A 21,051-nucleotide genomic window follows, 5' to 3' on the forward strand; every position below is an offset into this window, starting at 1 on the left:
AGTAAGTATTAAGTAAGGGAAAAACACTGTGAAGTTACAAAAATCATACGTGGATATGCATGTGACTCTCAGTGCAGCAACAAAACATAAAATGCTTCTATTCTCAACCACTAATACTTAACCTTCTACCCACATGCTACCCCCACTCCCAGTGTGACTTAGAAGATGGTAAGGTTAGCCTAGGATCATTATCTTGCCCTCCCACCTTATGCCACCAACCTTTTGACTTGGTGGGAGGTGTTGAGGAATGAATTTCCTGTTTTGTTATTTAAGACCATTATATCACTCACCTGCAATTCTGCCAAACTCACTTCTTATGGTTCACAGCTTGGCAAATACAAAAGAATGAAATAATGGTTCTAAACTATAATAGCTTGCCATTCTTGTAACCCTTTTGGGTCCATAGCTTCACTCTTCAGTCATTCTCATATGCACACCCTCTAACCACCAACAGATCTTTTTTTTATTAGACCAGAGTGATACAGGGCTCAGGGTAGGGAAGGATGGTAGACTTACTTACAGAAGCATAGAAGTGGTTTCTTTGATGCCTGGAGGGGGTATTAATTCTTGAGGGGGAGAGAAATCCCTTTAGAGAACAAGTACTGGGGCAAATAACCTCTTTCTCTCACTCCAGATTGGCCCAGAAGTAACAGAGCTAATTTTTGAGTTCTGAATTTGGGAAATTTTGGAAAATAAATATTTACATTAATAACTGACTCCTCAATAAGGCATAAAGATATGTGGTGGGTAAATAGGATTAAGAACTCCATTCCTCCCCCCATACATTGTTATGAGAAGGAGATATCTGATAAAAATAGTTATGAAATACATTTTTATGGGTATTCCACTCAACTCTGTAACCACATGTTACTTAGATTTAATTTGGGGGAGAAATACATGTTATCTGAAAGCAGAATATTAATGATACTAAACTATATTATTTTAAGTACTTTAGGGTAACTTACTTGTTTGCAGAATCTGTGTATGCCTCAGGATATAATACCAAAAATAAATGTAATTAGAATGCTACTTGAAATTAGGAAAGCTGGAAATAAAATTTCTTTTTTCTGTAAAACATTGATAAATATACACAATATTTAAACAACTGGGCTCAAGTAGGGGACAGAGAATAAGAAATTATAGGAATTATAGGAATAGAGAATAGGAAATTATACATTTGGGTGTACAATTTATTTTTAAAATGAGCCAAACTATCAATAAACTATCTGGAAGAAATCCCAAATCTACCTAAGTAAAGTTTCCAGTAATTTTTTTTTTCAAAAGCAAAATGAACCAACTCTTATTCAAATAAGAAACATGAAAATGTGTCTTACGTTTGCTGTTAAAGGCTTGTCTTCCACCCAGGTCAATAACTTTGGTGTGCCTCCTTTCACCGGCTAGGTGTTCCAATAGAAACCTGTCCAGTTCTTTGTAGGTGCTATGAAACACATGGCCTTGCTCTGCCTGCAGAGCTATGGCCTGCTCCAGCAAACTCAAGTGCCCTTTTGTTTTATCCAGGTCAACTGACTCTTCCGTTGTTATAGACAGGCACTCAGTGTCATCTTCATCACCCTCTAGAAGTGGATTTTGAGCTCTACTCTCCAAGGATTCCATGGGAGAATTTGGTGATTCTCTCCTCTCCATTTCAGAATCACACACCTTTTCACAGGGAACAAATTTTTCTGCTTCAGTTTTAATTTCTGGAGCTTCCAAAGGTTCCTTTTGATTATTACTTACAAGGTAGGTTTGGGCCACATGGGATTTTTCAGGAGTTTCTTCTGAGAAGTTGGAACCACTGTCCCAACCATTTTCTGCTATTTCAGAGTGACTTTCATTGTCATCAGATGAGCAGTACTGTAGGTTAGAATCATTGATTTTGGCCTTGCAATCAGCTGAATGAATCAGGAAGCAGTCATCAACTTCATCACTTTCAGTTTTTAATGACTGAATGCCACTGTCATTTAGGTTTTCAGTTAGTGTTTGTATGGAGGCATCTTGCTCTAATTTTCCCAAGTGCATTAAAGATTTGACCACTAGGTCTTGGTAGCTGGTGTAACTGTCTTTGTTTCGGTTGAAACCTTCTTTGCCATTTGAATGACGAATTCCTTCAGTAGGCTTCACAAGATTTTCTTCTATGAGGTAGGCAAGCCAATAATAACAACAATAAAAAGACATTTTAAGAAAATAGCACCAAGAAAACTTGTTTTGGCACAGAATACTAATAAAGATTTGTGTTCAACTCAGAAGCACTTGGGAGAGATTTCTCCATTACCTCCTTCAAATCTCTTTTACCTTATCACCCATTCTCTTACCTCCTCCTACCCCCAATTCTTGAGAAAGATGAGTCCATTTCTTTTAAAGTCATGGAGATACTTTCCTTGGTTTGGTTTTAACAATGAATTAAATTCAATAATTGTTTATTAAGGTTGAGGGTCAAGATAAGAATGTGGCCTCTAACTCAAAGAAATCTATGCATTTCTCTACTCCTAACATCCTACATATTCAAAAAGAGCTCAACCATACATGGAGATGCTCCATTTGGGGCAATTTGGATAGATACTGGGTTTGGAATGAGGTAAACCTTGGTTCAAATTTCATCCCAGCCACTTTCTTAGGCAAGCCACTTAAACTTTCTGAGCCTCAGTTTCCTTATTGGAAGAATGGTAATAATGATAGCATCTACCTCAAAAAGCTGTTGAGAAGACTAAATGAGAGAAGGTATCTTAAGCACTTTGCAAACCCAAGTGCTATATAAAATCTAGCTATTATCATGAAAAATAGGAAAAGGAATCATTCTAAAAGATCCTAAAAATAAGTGCCCTGAAAAGAAAGCAATTCTGCTCCTATGAGTAATACTACTACTGATACTCCTTCTCCTCCTCCTCCTACTAGTTCTACTGATGATGATGATGATGATAATAATAATAATAATAATAATAATAATGAAGAAGTAGTGGGAAGATATGGAGGCAAAAGTACATTGATGCGATGTGGCTAAGAACTAACTTCTAATTCTAGTTACATTCCATGTCAGGCAAGTTTGGGGTTCAAAAGAACTTCATAGTATGTCTCTGCATCAGAATGAATCCATGGATTCATTTCAGTTCTCAGATGCACCAGTAGGACAGTTTATGATTTCTGGTGTATGGGGCTGCAAAATCTTCCACATAGCCTAGCAATTTTTGTTCTGACATTCACTTGCACAAAAAAAATTAAAGAACCATTTATGTGCTTCCTAAGGCAGGGTTGGGAGTGGGAGACATGAAATATTATGCCCCCTTTAAGAACTGATAAAGACACCAAGTGAAGTACATTCTATGATAATAAACATCTTTGTGGGGAAGAAAGAAAGGGCCACCCAGTTCTGAGGGATATAGAAAGGGCATCTATGTTGGGAGACAATATGCCTTTTTTGTCTCATTTAATTTTTTATAAACATTGTCTCTGACAAGGACACTCAAAAATACATCTCCATCATCTTCCTTTCTGGTAATTACCTCTCTAAATCAACACTGGACTGCCAGGATCAAGTAAATATTGCCATAGTAACTAAAAGCATTTTTGGATGAAGGGAAGAATTTAGTCACAACACTAGCCCCTTTAATAATGCTGATTATAGGGTGCAGTCTTTTGTTGGGATCTATTCAACATAAACTGAAAAATTTAACATTTTACTTCCTAGAAAAGAGGCTAGATAAACAAGCACATAATATTTGATAAGATGGCCTATCCTCTTCTGAATTCCTATCAGAGGAACTCCAGGTTTAAATAATAAATTAAACATAGTCTAAAATGCAAATGAAGTTTTTCTCAATAACACATTGGCTATTAAGAGAAAGTGTAAAGGGTTATGATAATTTTAAAGTATTATGAACTACAGAAAACAAATAAAAAGCATTTTCAGTGAATATGCTCAATTCATTGAACTATTCTCTCAATTCACTTAACTACCCACATGTGTACAATAATGATTTATAGACATTATACCTAATTATGCATATTTGGGCTATGTTAGAGTGCCTAACAAAAGCTCTAGAAAGCAACAATTACCTCTGTTGCTTAGCTACATAGTTTAAAATATTCCTATTAAGTGCAGATTACTGGGGAGGGAGGGAGACAAAAATGCACATGTGCACCACAATGCATTTCACTCTACTGATGCCAAACTGTTAGCATTTTGGGTCATTTCCCGTTTACATAATTGTTTGGTTCAACTGTTTGTTATATGTTAAAAGAAAATATTTATTAATTATTATTCAGAAAATAGGACTCATACAGTGAGAGGTGCCTGTGTGCATTATATGCTCTGGTTTCTAAACAGGGAGTCTACAAACCACAACCCAACCTTCCAGAAACACCCTACTGGCTTTCATTTCACTGTAATTGGAGTGAAAAAAGTTGAGTTGGCTTTAGAAATACAGCTCCTGGTAACAATGAACTTAGGTCCATGAGCTTCCACAATGGTATCAGGCATAGCCCTGGTTTTGTAAAGTTCATGGTTTTTTTTTCTGCTTTCACTGGAAATACATCCTTACATTTTGCATTAGCAAAAGGCTAGAACAAGTGTATTTGTTTCTTATTGGACGCTTTTAAAGATATTAATGTGACATGTATACATTTCTTTCCTTCTAGGTAAATGACAAGAAAGATTAAAATACATTATTCCAAGGTCAATTTGAATAGAAACCTTTCTCATGATAATGCTAAGAAGTGGTTATTTGCAAATGATGATATATGTCAAACTGAAAAAAGAAAACCATGCTTTTCTCAAGAACATAGTTGTATAATATCACAGTACTACTAAGATCAACTCTAAAATAAAAGGTGCTGAGTTGTGTTGGTATAGGGAGCTTCTGCATCCCTCTATAATTTTGATCTAGTCCTCATCCCTGTGCTTTTTTATCCCCAATGCCAAGTATTTAGTGTTTGCTAAAAAAAATTCTTCATTAGCATGGGTTGGAAAGCGGTAGGTATAGTGGAGAAAGTACTTTTTGTGTGGTGTACAAAAAAACCCCTTTATTAGTGATGAGTTTAACTTGGAGCAGTAATTGACTTCATTGGAGAGCCTTTATTCTGAAATGTCTAGGAACCAATTTTTTGGATGGCTTCCATTATCTATAATAAGCAGGGTAATTTGCAAGCCAATTTTTACAAATATGTCAAGAGTTCTATATCCATTGCTGGGAAGTGCTAAAAGAAAGAAGGAAGGAAGGAGGAAAGAAAGAAAGAAAGCTAAAACCTACCAAATAGAAAAAAAGAATACTAAAAAAAATGTTAAGAGGAATGTTCCCTGAAAGTCTTGACCCATTCCTGAAAATATATGTAAGATGTATAATGTACTAGGAGTTGGCAGGCCTAGGTTCAAGTCCTGACTAAACCACTTCTAAGTTGTGTGACCTAGGACAAATCAGTCACTTAACCACTTAGACATTTCTTCATCAGTAAAATGAAGATATCGGGCTAGGTGCTCTTTAAAGTCTCTTCTATCTTTCACATTAAATGATTTTGCTTTTAGATGTCTATTAACTTCCCAGGCCATTGGGGTAGAGAACTACTTTTTTAGATTGGACTTAGAATTTCACCAATATATTAACTCCCTCCACTAATGCAGATGGAAACCTGCTATATACATAGGGAGTCTTAAAATTGCTTGGGGATACTGAAAGGTGAAATGAATTGTCCAGGTTCACAGAACCAATATATGTCAGATGTGAGATATGCTACCTTAGGGAATTATTTTAGAATAATAAAAAAACAGCCTTAACAACCTACCAGAATTAGTATTCCACTCAAAGTGCTCAACCAGCAGATCACATGCTTTTGAATCCTATGGTTCATAGAATCATAGCTGGTAAGGAAAACTTGGAGGTCACTAAATCCAGCTGCCTCATTTTAAAGATGAGGAAACTGAGACCTAGACAGGTCAAATTACTTGACTAAGGTCACAAAGGTAGGTAGGGGCAGAGTTGGGATTTGAAACTAGATTCTCAGACTCTAAATTCAATGTTATTCTTGCTGTGCCATGATACTCTTTTACCCACCTCCTCATGTGATCAATAACATGGAATGACAAGATGGCTGACTGGGGTTATATAAGTATGTGGCATGCAGACAGGACAGTGCTAAGACCTCGTAAAATTTAAGCTAATTTTCTTGGCTTCATTAGCATGTGCTAATCAACTGAATTATCCATCTAGAGCTGTAATTAGCAAAGGTAGTTAGAGAGGAAGCTTTTATTCCAGTGGGCAGTTGGGCATTACTAAGTGGATGAAAAGTATGATGTTTATTTTTCACACTTTTGAATAGGGGATGGAACACCCAAGACCTGCCACTTAGCAACTCTGTCCAGTGGTTTCATAGTACAGGAATTTGCTCGGCCTAATTTCTGAAATTTATTTGTCCCCAGTGCAGAGAAAAATGCTGGGGGAAGGGTGGCAATTACTAAGGGTTTGAGGAGGTAGGGGAAAAATGTTGGAGGGAAGAAGAAGTCATGGTTAGTTAGCTATTTCCCTTTTATGCTTTTCCTATTATTTTATATATTTTCTTTCTTTATAACTGTTTTAGGTTTATATTCTATAATGTTTTATTTAGAGTGTATAGATAATTGAAGTTAGTGAATTAATTTGCCTAAATGAACTTAAACCATGTCTATTACAAAGAATCACAGAATTAAAAGGTTGGAAGGGATCTCAAAGACTATGTGGTTACATGTCTAGCTTAGCACATCTCTGAAACTAGGCATATAACCTCTTAAGCCTCCTTCCTTCCATGCCTGGAATACTCTCCCTCCTCATCTTCACCTCTAGACTTCCTTCAAGTCCCAGTTAATGTCCCATCTTTTACAGGAAGCTTTTCCTAATCCCTCTTAATTTTAGTGCCCTCCATTTGTTGACTCTTTCCTATTTATTCTGTATATAGCTTGCATATTGTCTCTTCCATTAGACTTTGAACTCCTTGAAAGCAGGGACTTTTACCTTTCTCTGTATCCCCAGGGCTTAACACTGTGCCTGGGACATGGTGGGTGATTAATAAATGCTTATTGACTAACTGACCTCCAGTGAAAGAGTAACCCAGTCCACTTCTTTTTTTTTTGGGTGGGGGGTTAGGCAATGGGGTTAAGTGACTCGGGTCACACAGCTAGTAAGTGTTATGTGTCTGAGGCCGGATTTGAACTCAGGTCCTCCTGAATCCAGGGCCAGTGCTCTATCCACTGTGCCACCTAGCTGCCCCACCTAGTCCACTTCTGAACAGAACCAATCTTTAGCAATGTTTTCTTGACATCAAGGCTAAATTTCATCTATTTGTTTTAGTTCTGGCCTTGAGAGCTAAGCAGAATCAAAACTAATTTCCATATCAAAATCCTAAAAATTCTTCGAGATAGTTGTCTCAGCTGCACAGCACCAGAAAATTCTGTAAGTTTGCCTTCTCTGGCTTTATCCAAGACATTGATAAAAATATTGACCAGCACAGAATCAAGGCCAGATCCCTGTGGGCTCTCAAATAGAAACCTCCTTCCAAGCTGACATCAAGTCATTCATGACTTCCCTTTGGATCCAGTAATTAAACAAATTTGGATCCAGTAATTAAACAAATTACGTCTAAGTGTATTGTCATCTAACCTTATCTCTCCATATTGTCAAAAAGGATAACATGAGAAACTTTGTGAAATGCTTGGTTGAAATCCAGGTTTATTTTATCCCTAACTTTCCCCTTGTCTGCCAGTCCTGTAATGCTGTTAAAAAAGGGAGAAGAAAACCCAAAAATACTTATTTAATGTCTGCTTAATTGAGTGTAAGGCAAATACATTTCTCTCTTCCCTAATTTATTCTTAGGTCAGGTGTAAATAAGACACAGTGATGGCCATCAATGGCTAGACTTGAATGTTTGGCTGAATCTATTTTGGGAATCAAGTGCTCATGAAAAAGCATGATAATATTTTTTTAAAGTTCCAATGGTGTTTAGGGAAAGAATGAGGTTTTTGTCAAACTGATGAAAAGCCCATTAAGTCTCATCTCAAGCTTCAAGTTAACATGAGTAGATTGACTACAGCTTACTTGAGCTAGCAGGTAAGGCCCACCCTTCAGCTGCATAGGTGCACTTAGATGGGAAAGACTTCAAGTATCAACTACATTAAGTGCCATGGAGATCTCTATAGAGACTAGCCTTGTATCTTAACAGCTGCTTTGAAAATACCAAGTTAGAAGTCAGTATCTTACAGTGTTTGAATTTAAATAGAAGTTTTAAGCCATTTTCAGAGTAAAAGAATCAGGACCTAGCCCCAAACTTGTAAAGTCCTATTCTCCTAGTTTATTTTATCATTAGTTATTATTGTACCTATTAATGATTATCATCATTGTTATTATTATTTATGCTATACTAGTTATAATCTAGGCAATAACAAACTTATTGCTGTTTATTTGTGTAGCAGGGTTTTTTTTTAAACTAACAACTCATTTAGCCACATTATTTTTCACATAAAATATGATAAATTCAGAAATATTGTTCTATATTCTTTGTAGTAGTGTATTTTCATGCAGGGCCTGGAGTCAGGAAGACATGAGTTCAAATCTGACCTCAGGCACTAGTTGTGTGATCCTGGGCAAGACACTCTGTAGGTAGATATCTCTGTCTACCTCAGTTTCCTCAACTATAAAACTGGATAATTATAGCACCTACTTCACAGGCTTGTTGTCAGGAACAAATGTGATAATATTCGTATTATAAAGTGCTTAGCACAATGCCTGCCCATAGTTGGCACTTCATAATTGTTTACTCACTTCCCTTTCCCCTCCTTGTTTCATTTTCTAATTTATCAAATATTATATTTTATGTAGCATAAATCTAGCTATCAAACACTACAAAGCCTTCTAGGCAATGCAGGGAAATGCAAAAGAGATTTGTCTAATCATCCTGATTGGAAAAAAATATAAAAGACAGATTGTTCTCAGCCTAAGATATATAGTTGAATAGGCGGCCTGTTGACTTAGTTAAAATATGATCTATATGCATATGTGCAAGTGAGTTCAGACAAAATGAGAGAGTACACGTGAGCAATGAACTTGGTTGAAAAAATAAACCTGGCTTGGTCATATTTAGGAAATTGCAAAGTGCTCTCTATCTCAAATCCTCGACAGACACAAAATTCAGTATCTTTTTTTTTTTTTTTTTTGCTTTTTGGTGAGGCAATTGGGGTTAAGTGACTTGCCTAGGGTCATATGGCTAGTAAGTGCCAAATGCCTGAGTCCGGATTTGAACTCAAGTCCTCCTGACTCCAAGGCCAAAGCCCTATCCACTGCACCACCTAGCTGCCCCTGAATTCAATATCTGTAATACCAACAGTCTTCTGGTGTTGGTACATGACTCTGAATCATGAAATAATACAATTTTAGAAGATTGTATTACAGATTAGAATATCACACGTAGCTCATAGGAAAGATGGACAATGGGAATAAATAAGATACAGTATATTCTCTACATTGACTTTGGCACAAAAAGTGGACTGAAAGCAGTGAAGGCATCTATGATCAAATGAGTTGGGTCAGTCATGTGGTAGAATGAAAAAACAACAAATGGACAGATTAAGTGCTGCATTGATCCCTCCTACATAATCAGAGGGGCTTCCCCCAAATCAGATGGATATTTTATGGAAGATTGATGGGGAAACTCAGATAGAAATCATGCAGGATGGGGAGACATGAAAAGGTTGTGGTCATCATTTCTGGGGCACAGAGAGAGACCCAGCCACCTTTTTTTGTTGGTCTTGGGAAGGAGAAATAACAGTCTTTTGCCTTTGGAAACTTTGATTTGGGAATAAATGCCATTCACAACAATTCTGAGGCATCCATTTCACAGCCTTTTGGCTACCCCTCCACTAGTGCCTGAGGATACGTGTAATTTAAGCCCATTTTCTTTGCTACCTGCAATGGAATGGCCATTGCCATGGATTGTCTCCACGAGACAATCTTCTTCTGTCTCACTTTGGTCATCATTCTCCTCTTTGCATTCCACACTGGGGCTGTAGTGACGAGGTTTCATTAGCAGGGATTTCCTTTTGTTGACTGGAACACCTAAGGTTGGCTCTTCGGTTTTTCTCTTTTTTGCCATGGGGCAGCCATATGCAGCGCTGCAGTGAGTAAAGAGAAAAAGTTAACAAAGTTAAGTCTTTTGAAATGTTTTTGTTGATACTTTGCTTTGAAAGGTTATAATATGAGGCTACTGGAAAGTGAAGCTAATTTTTTTTGGAGATGGTGAACAGAGGTTTAGATTCTGTTGTTGGCAGTAACAAAAACAGCAGGGACAAAGCCATTGAACTGTTCTGATTCTCTTTCACTGTTACCAGTACAGTTGAAAAAAATCATCTTTAATCCTGAGTAAGCATATGTTAATCTGAGCTCTGCTTGGCACTAGACTAAATACACCCAGGGAGGGATGAGAAAAGATTTATGCTGGTTTCCTAATCCTAAGAAACAGCTAATGTGAAAAATATACCACCAGTTACACCAAATGTGTCCATTATGGATAAATCACAATATGTTACAAATGCTTGTTTGATTGATTGGTTAGTGTGTTTGCATACCTGTTTGCTATGAAAACTGCTTATCTCAGTCCCAGTTGTGCATCCAGCTTCAGAGGCACACATGTAAAGTGCTCTGACTTGAAAAGGAAAGGGTGGGGGAGCAAGTATTAAATATTCATTGAACCATTGTCTAATCACTGAAGAAAAAGTGGACTGAGTCTATACCAAAATTTCCCCTTTGATTTTCACACGTCTGGCAACCAGATCAAACAAAGAAGGGGAGGAGAAATCTGATTTGATTTGGCAAAAAAGGTCAGAATTTTATCCCTATCCATGATCTCATATAGATTTGTACTAAAGTGCTCTCGTGGCTGCCATTTGTTACATCTTGACGGAGAAATCAAATCTGAATAGGCTTCCCAATCCTATCTCTACCAGACATAATACATATCAGCTTATTGGTTATAGTTAAGTGTTTGCTTTTTTTGCAGGATCCATCAGATCCAGAAATCTTAGCCAACAGTCCATCTTTAGCATGTTAATATTTAGAGAATGTCCACTTTATGCAAAGCATAGGCACTCTGATTAATTTCAGAGGAAAAGGCATACATGTGCCTGGCTCTCTAAAAGGTGCTGGCTAACATCATAGAAGGGGTCTAGTGCAGAGTCCTGAAGGAAGAGGAAACTTCAGTAGTCTTCAAGATACTCCTGTTTGTGGATGATATTGTGTTCACTGCACAAAGTCCAGAACTTTGCAGAAACTTCTAAAGGAATCTGTAATCAACTAAAATTTCTCAGCATAATTATGTCCTCAGGAGAAAACCAAATAGTTGAATAATACTAATTTTTGAGACTATAATATTTAGTGGGATTGCTGGTGCGTGGGGCAGGTTTATTATTGTAGATATATTGTACAGATACAATGAATGGAGAATGAGATGGGACTAGAATTAAGCAGAAAGAATAGAGCAGATTGGATTGCCTTTAGGAAATTGGTGGTGATTTTAACAATCCTGAACTTCTCTCTGGAAAAAGGTGCATCTTTCTGAACATTAGCAAAGCTCCTTGCAAATAGGAATTGTTTCCTTCTTTGTATCCCTGGCAACTAGCTCAATACCTGGCACATATAATAAAATAAATGCTCATTGATTGCTTGATGAATTTGTATGACTGTGAGTCCCAGGATACATTATTCTCCAAAGAATTTTGGTTATCTCCTGAAAACACTTACATGAACTGATACAAAGGGAAGTGAGCAGAACCAGCAACGTCATGTGATGACCAACTATGAATGACTTAGCTTTTCTCAGCAATGCAATGATCCAAGATAATTATAAGGAAATCATGATGGAAAATGCTCTCCATATCCAGAGAAAGAACTGATAGAATTTGAATGCAGATTGAAGAATGCTATCTAATATTATTTATTTTTGTGTTTTTTCCCCTTTCGATCCATTTCTTCTTTCACATTATGATGAGTATGGAAATGTGTTTTACATGATTGCACATATATAACATATCAAATTACTGTCTTAGGGAGGGAGGTGGTGAGGGAGGAAGAGAGAAAATTTGGAACTCAAAATTAAAAAAAAATATGAATGTTAAAATTGTCTTTACATGTAATTGGAAAAAATGAAAAGCTATTTAAAATTTGGGGTGTAAGGCATCCAATGGGCAATAGAGAGGCACATGGTAAGTATGGCTGGCTCCAACATATTGCCAATGAAGTGTGTGAGAGGGAAAGAAAAAACATCATCAAAGAGATACATGATTAGAAAAGGAGGTAAGTTGAGTATGTAAAATGATTGAGGGATAACTAATAAATATTCCACATATTCTGAGGGAATCGACGAAGTATCACGAGAAGATTCTTTATATTGAATGTTCTTCATGAGGAGAATTCATGGGAAGGCATGGAAATCTATGGAGTGGTAAAAAATACTTGGATTTTGACCTGTACCAGTGGAGGTGATGGTCACATGGATGAGTTCAGATATCCATCAAAGTGTTCATGGAAGTATTTAGAATTTATTAGAAATATGTATAATCCTGTATTATGATAACATCTTCTCATAGTTATTTTTACTATTGTAGATCTCAAGGGATCCAAATAAATTGTTCATTAAGAGGTGTTATTAGAAATTGACAGTTGGAAGGGAACTCGGGGATAACCTAATCTACCTATTACTTTATAGGAAAGGAAAGCAAGGCCCACAGGCAGACAGCTGTGCTTGAAAAAAATTTCTTGTGGGTGGAAACATAATCAATTTATGTGTACTAACTTTTTTTCTTACTACAGTTAGATATAAGTCTCTCTTTGGATGTAATGCATACATGAATTGCTATGATAGTTTTTTGTCTCTAGTACTTTGAAAGCAATGTGAAGTCGAGGAAATTGGAGGCTTATTTTGCAGCTTGCAACTTTGTTTCTTTGATGATTTCCTAGGATTTTCTAAATAAGCCACTCTGTCATTAGCAAACATGGATAGTTTTGCCTCCTTTGCCAATTTTCATGCCTTCCTTTAATATCTTTCTGGTTTTTTGATACTGATAGCATTTCTAGGACTATATCAAGTAATAGTAGAAGTGTGGGTATCATTGCTCACTCCTATATTTATTGGAAAGCTTCTAGAATATTCCTATTGCATATAATGCTTGCTTTTAGTTTTAGATAATTTTTATTTTATTTAAATTTCCTTTTATGTGTGTCCTTTTTATGTATATAGGGTTTATTTTAGCATAAGTGAGTGTTTTTTTTGTCAAAGGCTTTTTCTGAATCTATTGAGATGTTCATGTGGTTTTAGATAATTTTGTTTTTAATATGATTATGTTGCTTGATTTCCTAATATTGAACTATCCTTTCATTTTTGGTATAAATCTAAATTGGCCATAATAAGTGATTTCTTGGATAAATCACTGTAGTCTGGCAGAATTTTATTTAAAATGTTTTAATTGACACTCATTAATGATACTGGTCTGTTGTATTCCTTTGTTCTATCCTTCCCAGTTTTAGGCATTAGGATTTCATTGGTCTCATAAAAGGAGTTTAGCAGAATGCTTTATTTTTCTATTTGGATAATAATTTGTGTAGGATTGGAGTTCCGCATTCTTCAAAAGTTTCATAGAATTTTCCTGTAAGTCAGTCATTACCAGGAGTTTTTTTTTCTTTGAGAGTTTTTTTTTTTAACAGCTGGTTCTGTTTCCTTTTCTGAGATTTGATTGTTTAAGATCTTCATTTGGCATTCTTTTAGTATGGACTTTTTTTGTATTTTTGAAGGTAATAAGAGAGAGTTTTACAAAGAGAGTGGAGGAAGACTTTAAACATGTCTGTTGCCCTAGCTGGATATCTCTCTTAAGGAATCAAGATTCCTTTTGCATCCTGAGAAGGTCCTCAGGATAGATAATTTTAAAAAGAAAATATTGCTACTGCACTGATTTGTACCCTAGTGAGGTATATATCCTTATGTATGTCAGCATTTAATTATTCTTATATCATTTAATAATAACAGCTAGCATTTATATAGAGCTTTAAGGTTTACAAAGTGTTTTTAAAATCTCACTTTATCTTCATAATAACTCTGGGTGGCAGGTGCTTTTATTATTCCCATTTTACACATGAGGAAATGGAGGCAGACAGAGATTAATTGATTTGCCCAGGATCACACAGCTGGTAAAGGTCTGAGGACGAATTTGAACTCAGGTCTTCCTGACTCTAGGCCTACCATTCTATTTACTGTGCCACCTGGCTGGCCTGCTGGTGCCTATTTGCATCAACTTTCATTTTAAACACATGGCTTTTATAGTTTATTTACATTTTGAAGGGTTTGCAAAGAAGGTGGGGAATGCTTGCCTCTCTGTGGATGTAAAACAGCCATGTCCTGGTTGTACTTTTTTTTCTTGGCAAAGTTAAAGTTAGTTTAGCTATAGATCATTACCTCAAGTTACTATTCTTCATAAAGAATTAATTCTCTTATTAGAAAAGAAGGAGAAAGAAGGTCCCTTTCAATTACTTTTCCTTTGGGACACGCTATTTTGGTTTTGTTGTGGCAGTGTGGGGGAGACATTAAACAAAGGTCACACTTTACATGTCACTGAAACATACATGTCACAAAAATGTTAACATTTATTTTCATGTTTGCCAGAAATAACTTCTAATGGTCTCTGTCTTCCTATCAGCAGAACTCTGCAATGTTGATATAAAAATGAGCTCTATTATCCATATTTTTCTAGCAGGTAAGAAAAAAAACCCAGCCAGGTATTAATTGATATATTCAATCTTCTTAATTCTTTCTGCATCCAAAGTCCTCTTGCAGGGCTTCTTAAACTTTTTCCACTCACAAGCCTTTCAGTGCTTCTTAAACTCATAGGGTTGTGACCCACAGTTTAAGAAGCACTGCTCTAGGGAATTTAACCAATATACAAATATCTTATACTCCAATATTTCATGTTTATCATGCTACTTTCCCTTAAGAATTCCTAAAATTATCTGTAATTTCACCTGAGAGAATCATTATGGTTATACATTGAAGAGGGCTAAAAGCTTCAAATTAATCCTTCAATAGTCAAGTTCCCTTTAAGAACCCCATATCTGTTCAGCATCTGTTTTTTAAAATGATATGATTTAAACTTATAATTCAAAAAGCGCTGAAGAAATGCTGCTGAAATGCATCCAAGATTAGGAGGGAAGTAGAAAACTGGGAATTTTTACAATCAGTGTCTCTGATAAAGGTCTCATTTCTAAACTATATAAGGAACTGAGTCAAATTTATTAGAATACAAGTCATTCCCCAATTGATAAATGGTCAAAGGATATGAGCAGGCAGTTCTCAGAGGAAGAAATTAAAGCTATCTATAGTCATATGAAAAAATGTCCTAAATCACTATTGATTAGAGAAATGCAAATCAAAACAACTACGAGGTACCATCACCATATTGGATTGGCTAACATGACAAAATAGGACAATGATAAATTTTGGAGAAGATGTGAAAAAATTGGAACACTAATGCATTGTTAGTGGAGTTGTGAACTGATCCAACCATTTTGGAGAGCAATTTGGAACTATGCCCAAAGGGCTATAAAATGGTGTATACCCTTTGACCCAGCCATACTACTTCTAGTTCTATATCCTAAAGAGATCATAAAAATGGAAAAAAAAAGACCTACATGTACAAAAATACTTATAGCAGCTCTTATTGTGGTGGCCAAGAATTGGAACTTGAGGGGATGCCCCTCAATTGGGGAATGGCTGAACAAGTTGTGGTATATGAATGTAATGGAATACTATGGTGCTATAAGAAATGATGAGGGGCAGTTAGGTGGCATAGTGGATAGAGCTCTGGTTTTGGAATCAGGGCCTCAGATATTTGACACTTCCTAGCTGTGTGACCCTGGGCAAGTCACTTAACCCTATTTGCCTCACCAAAAAGCAAAAAAAAAAAGAAATGATGAGCAGGCAGACTTCCAAAAAAACCTAGAAGACTTATATGAACTGATGCTGAGTGAAATGAGCAGAACCAGGAGAACACTGTACACAGTAACAGCCATACTGTGTGATGACTGACTTTGATAGACTTGGTTGCAAGGATCTAAGACAATCCCAAAAGACTCATGATAGAAAATGCTATCTACATCCAGAGAAAGAACTAAGGAGTCTGAATGCAGATAGAAGCATACTATTTGCTCCCCTTTTCCTTTGTTGTTTTGTTTTATTGCTTCATTTTTGTGGTTCTTCCCATTAGTTCAAATTGTTCTTTACATCATGACTAAAGGAAAACATGCTTAATATGAATTTTTAAGTAGAGCATATATCAGATTGCATGCCATCTTGTTGGGGGGGGAGAGAAATGGGGAAGAAAATTTAAAACAAAATCTTATGGAAGAGGATGTTGAAAACTAAAAATAAATAAGTTAATTTAAAAAAAAAAGAGCTGCTGAGATTTGGGTTTGATGTAAGAAGAAATTTCCTAACAATTAGAATTACCCAAAGAATTGGAATGAGCTGCCCTACAATGTTTTCCTTGACTACAAGTCTTCAAACAAAGACTGGGTGACCCATGATTAGGCATGTTGGAAAGCATTATGTTTTAGCTATGTTGTTTGTTGTTCAGTCATGCCCAACTCTTCGTGACCCCATTTGGGGTTTTTTTGGCAAAGATACTAGAGTGGTTTGCCATTTCCTTCTCCAGCTCATCATACAGATAAGGAAACTGAGGCAAATAGGGCTAAGTGACTTGCCCAGGGTCACACAGCTAGATGAGTTTTCCTGACTCCAGGCTTAGCACTCTATACATTGTGCCATCTAGCTGCCCAAATGGTGTCAAACTCAAATAGAAACAGGGTCCACAAAACCATATTTAAGAAACCCTGAGGGTTGTATATTGACATAGAAAGCTACCTATTAACTACATGTGTGTTTGACACTTTTCGACTAGAGCACTGAATGAAAGGTTAAATAACGTGTAGAGTCACACACTCATTATGCATCAGAGCCCAGACTTGAACCTAGATCTTCATGGCTCTGAGTTCAGCTCTTTACTATACCACATTATGTCTTTGGGTTGGTGTTTTGAACACAACAGAGCAGCTACCTTGCTGCAATCTATTGAAAGTCAATCTTTGAAACAAAATAGAGATAATAACACTTTTATTACTTACCTCATAATATATTATTACCTCATAGGGTTGTTATGGGAAAACACTAGCTAACACTTACAGAACTGTGTAAACATGAGAAATTATCTAGGTCTAATACATGCTCTGGAGATACTATCCCAACTTCCATTTCTACTGATGAATCAGAACTCCAGAGAATGGACACTAGTTCCCTTCAAGGTCGTAAGGGTGACCCTGAGTGGTTAAGGGTTAACATTCTAATGATTGTTGTGCTTTCTGCTGTGATCATGGGTTATTATCCATTAGTAAGCCAGACTTTAATTAGTCTTTAGAAAGGGAGATTTACTAAAGTGCTATAGTAAGAACCATTAGTATTAAATATGTACTGAAAAGTCTGTAACATATTCTTCCATCAGTATATAGACAGTCCTGGAGAAAGTGGACTCAGGCTCAGAGAGCACATAGGGCAGAAGGCTTCCTCACAGCTCCTGAAGGTTCTTTTGCTGGAATCCTTGAGACATTTCCATCAGGTGTGGTGTAGCTTTTTTGCTGGACATGAATCTTTGTGGAGCCTCCCTCATTGAATTTAGTCTTATACTTGGCTCTCAATGTAAGCATTACCATAAGTTGTTTTGGAGATGTTGCTGATGCTGATAGGGCACAGATAGGAAGATAGGAAGGCTAAAATTCTTTGAAGCTCACAAGGTGCTTTTATAGCCAAGAGTGGCAAATAGGAAGGGGCTGAAGTTGAGGAATTCTTCTCTCCCTGAAATCTCCCCCTCAAGTGGTTTCTTTTCAGGGGTTTGGCTGGAACACCTGAGCCTGGCTGCTGTTCACTTGAATCTCTGATTCCAACTAGCTCGTTGGCTTTATCCAAGCTCCACAGGGTGTTACCAAATTCCTAAACCAATCTGAACAAAATTATTCTAGCATCCAACATACTAGATATTTCTTTCAACTTTGTCATAATCCCATATGATAAGAATGCCATCTATACCTTCATTCACATCATCAATGCAAGTATTGAATAAAACAGGATACTGTATTACATCAGTAGAGACATTCCTTCAGCCTGACATAAGTTAATTTATTGACCCTGAGTTACTGTTACCCACATTTCTCTATTTTGTTGACAAGATAAGAAAAAGGTGATACTTACAAGGACAACAAAAAGAGTTATTAAGTTTTATTTGGAGCAAAAAATGGAGCTTGTTTTCTATATGTCTCAGATCATTCTAGATCTTTGACTTTGCTTTCAAAAAATGGGCCCATGCTATGCTTTTCAATTTTTCCATGATCAGTTACCATTGTTTCTATGTTTTCTACATGAGCTTTTTGAATCTGAGATCATTAAACAGCTCCTGCACAGCCACACGAATCCTATTTTCTTCTCCCCTGAAATCATTCATGATTATATAATCAGAATGCCATCATGGAATGACTCCTATTCCCCTTCAATCCATAGCTTTTCTATGAACTTAAAATTCATTCTTCTAAGGTCTAGGATAAATGTTTGACTAGACCCAGTGTTGCCCATCTTGGCCTACCCCAAACCTAAAATGATATGTTTGCTTTTTCTCATGGTTTACAGAGCTACCGCTTTTTACTATCTGGTTCTTACTTATGGGTGTGTGATTCTTTGTAGGAATGGGACTAGAACTGGTCACAATAAGTGAGCCCATAGTGCTAACTGAACACTTTCTATTTTGGGGAACATGGGTGAGAAGGCAGCAATCAAGTTGTTTCTGAAATGGTAGGATGTAAGTGTAAACAGGTCAAGATCAAGAAGTAAGCACGTTAACAGTGATTAACCATGAAAGACTTTGCTACTCTCCTCAATACAATGATCCAACACAGTTCTGAAAGACTTTTGATGAAAAATGCTATCTACTTCTAGGGAAAGAACTGATGAACTCTGAGTGTGGATTGAAGCAAAACTTTTTTCACTTTATTTTTCTTGCTTTTTAATTTTTGCAACATGACTAATATAAAAATCTATTTTGCATAATTTTACATGTATGATTGATATCACATTGCTTGTCTTCTCATTGCAAGAGAAGAACCAGGAGGAAGAGGGAGGGAGAGAATTTGGGACTCAATATTTAAAAACAAATGTTAAAAATAAATAATAAATTTATTTTAAAAAAGAAATAAGCACATTATCTGTGATATACTTACCATATTTTTATTTTACTTTTTTCTGCATATGCATATGTTTTTAAAGATTTATTCTTTACTCAAATGATTTTCAAATAATTTACATTAATGTAATTGATAATGAGACTTTAGCTTATAATTTTCATAATATTTCATCAAGATATATATCAGTAGTAGGACTTCACAATAAAATCTAAAAAAAAAATAAACATGACATGATGTCCTCTCTGCTGAGCTTCTAGTGATGATTTCTGCCTGCATGTATTTCATGCTGATTCCTATGCCTGGACTGCTGTTCATCCCAAGCCCTATCCCACCAACACCTGCCTCTTGAAATCTTAGCTATTCTTTAAGATCCATTTCCAATGCCACGTTGCTGTGAGACCTTCTCTGATTTCTCCAAGTAGTAATCATATCCCCACCTCATTTCCTATAAACTCACATAGCATTTTGTTTACACCCTTCTTGGACACTTATGTAATAATTGATATTACTGTTTTTGTGTATATTCTATCCCCCTTACAAACTAAGAGGTACATGAGGGCAGGGACTAGAAACTATCTAAATCTCTCTCAGGACCTGATTCAGTTTTATGCACTTAGGAGTTTTAGGATCTTCATTAATTTCTCAAGACAGTTACCCTTTCTTTTCAGATGTCAAAGTTCAAAAAGAAGGACCTTCCTTATGGTACTTATGAATCACAACTCTAATTTTCTTCAAATAAAAATAATGGAAACACAGCCCATTAGAATTTGAAAGAAGCCAATTGTTTCAGCCTTTTATTTAAAACTTTGTGACATACACATTTATAGAAATGTTTACCTATGGTCTATCAAAGGGCAAGCCTATAATTTTAGCTTCTTTTGTTATTCTCACAGATTCACAGTGTAAGAGTTTTTGTTATTATTTATCAGTGGTTGGCTTGCTGTCATGAAACACTGATTTATATAGCAAAGATATTTTGTTAAGAATATAGAGTTCATGGTATGGAATATTTTTTTTTTCTAAAACTCAGAGACAATAGATGCTGTTTCCTCGCTTAATTTGGCTTAAGTTTTAAGAACAAGGGAAGTTGTTTGCGTAATGCCTATAATGAGCAGAGTTTTCAAAAATAGTGTACTTACTAAAAATACCCATTTCATAGCATAGTACTGAACAATTTTAAAGAAGAGGCTAAATATAGTCAACAACAGCCATGTAGAAGGCTAGCAGTCATAGGATTCAGCAAAAACTAAAAACTGTAAATGAAGCAGTTACCTACTTTCAACAGACATATACAAAGGCTTTGGATTAAATATAAAGGTTTTGTTTGTTTGTTTGTTTGTTTGTTTGTTTGTTTTACTAAATCCACACTCAGAAAGAACATGAGATTTTGAGCGATTTTTTTTCTCTCCTGCTGAAATAGTCATGGGATTTCATTGATCCATACATACTCTTTGTCCTTTGTGTCAGTTTCACCCATTTGTAAAATAGCTGGGAGAAGAGCAAAGTTAACTAAATGTTAACTCCCCTCTTCATAACTTCTCTATTACTGTCAAGGGGCCCACCATTCTCCCAGTCACCCAGGTTCATGAATCTAGCTGTCATCATCCTCCACTTCCGATTCTCTCTCAACCCCCATCCCCACATATGGTGGTATGTTTAACTGTTGACTCCCCACCCCCCAATGTATGCATGGAACAGTTTAAGTTAAATCTTCTTTATTAACCACTTTTTCCACTGCTTTCTTTCTTTCTTTTTTTTGCTTTTCTGGTGAGGCAATCGG

At 36.2% G+C, this 21,051-nt stretch overlaps 1 protein-coding gene across 1 annotated transcript in view; it reads right to left on the reverse strand.

The window, feature by feature from the left end:
• The window catches only part of LOC114054129 (suppression of tumorigenicity 18 protein-like), a 351,033-nt gene that overhangs the window by 75,437 nt on the left and 254,545 nt on the right, over positions 1-21,051 (reverse strand). Inside the window, exons 6-7 of the mRNA XM_027877273.1 lie at positions 9,918-10,123; positions 1,335-2,132 (exon numbers count right to left, since the gene is read on the reverse strand). Coding sequence (XP_027733074.1) covers positions 1,335-2,132; positions 9,918-10,123 — 1,004 coding nt within the window. The remainder of the gene's footprint in view (positions 1-1,334; positions 2,133-9,917; positions 10,124-21,051) is intronic.

This window comes from Vombatus ursinus, unplaced genomic scaffold (genome assembly GCF_900497805.2).
Source record: "Vombatus ursinus unplaced genomic scaffold, bare-nosed wombat genome assembly UNPS02014812.1, whole genome shotgun sequence".
NCBI classification, from domain to species: domain Eukaryota; kingdom Metazoa; phylum Chordata; class Mammalia; order Diprotodontia; family Vombatidae; genus Vombatus; species Vombatus ursinus.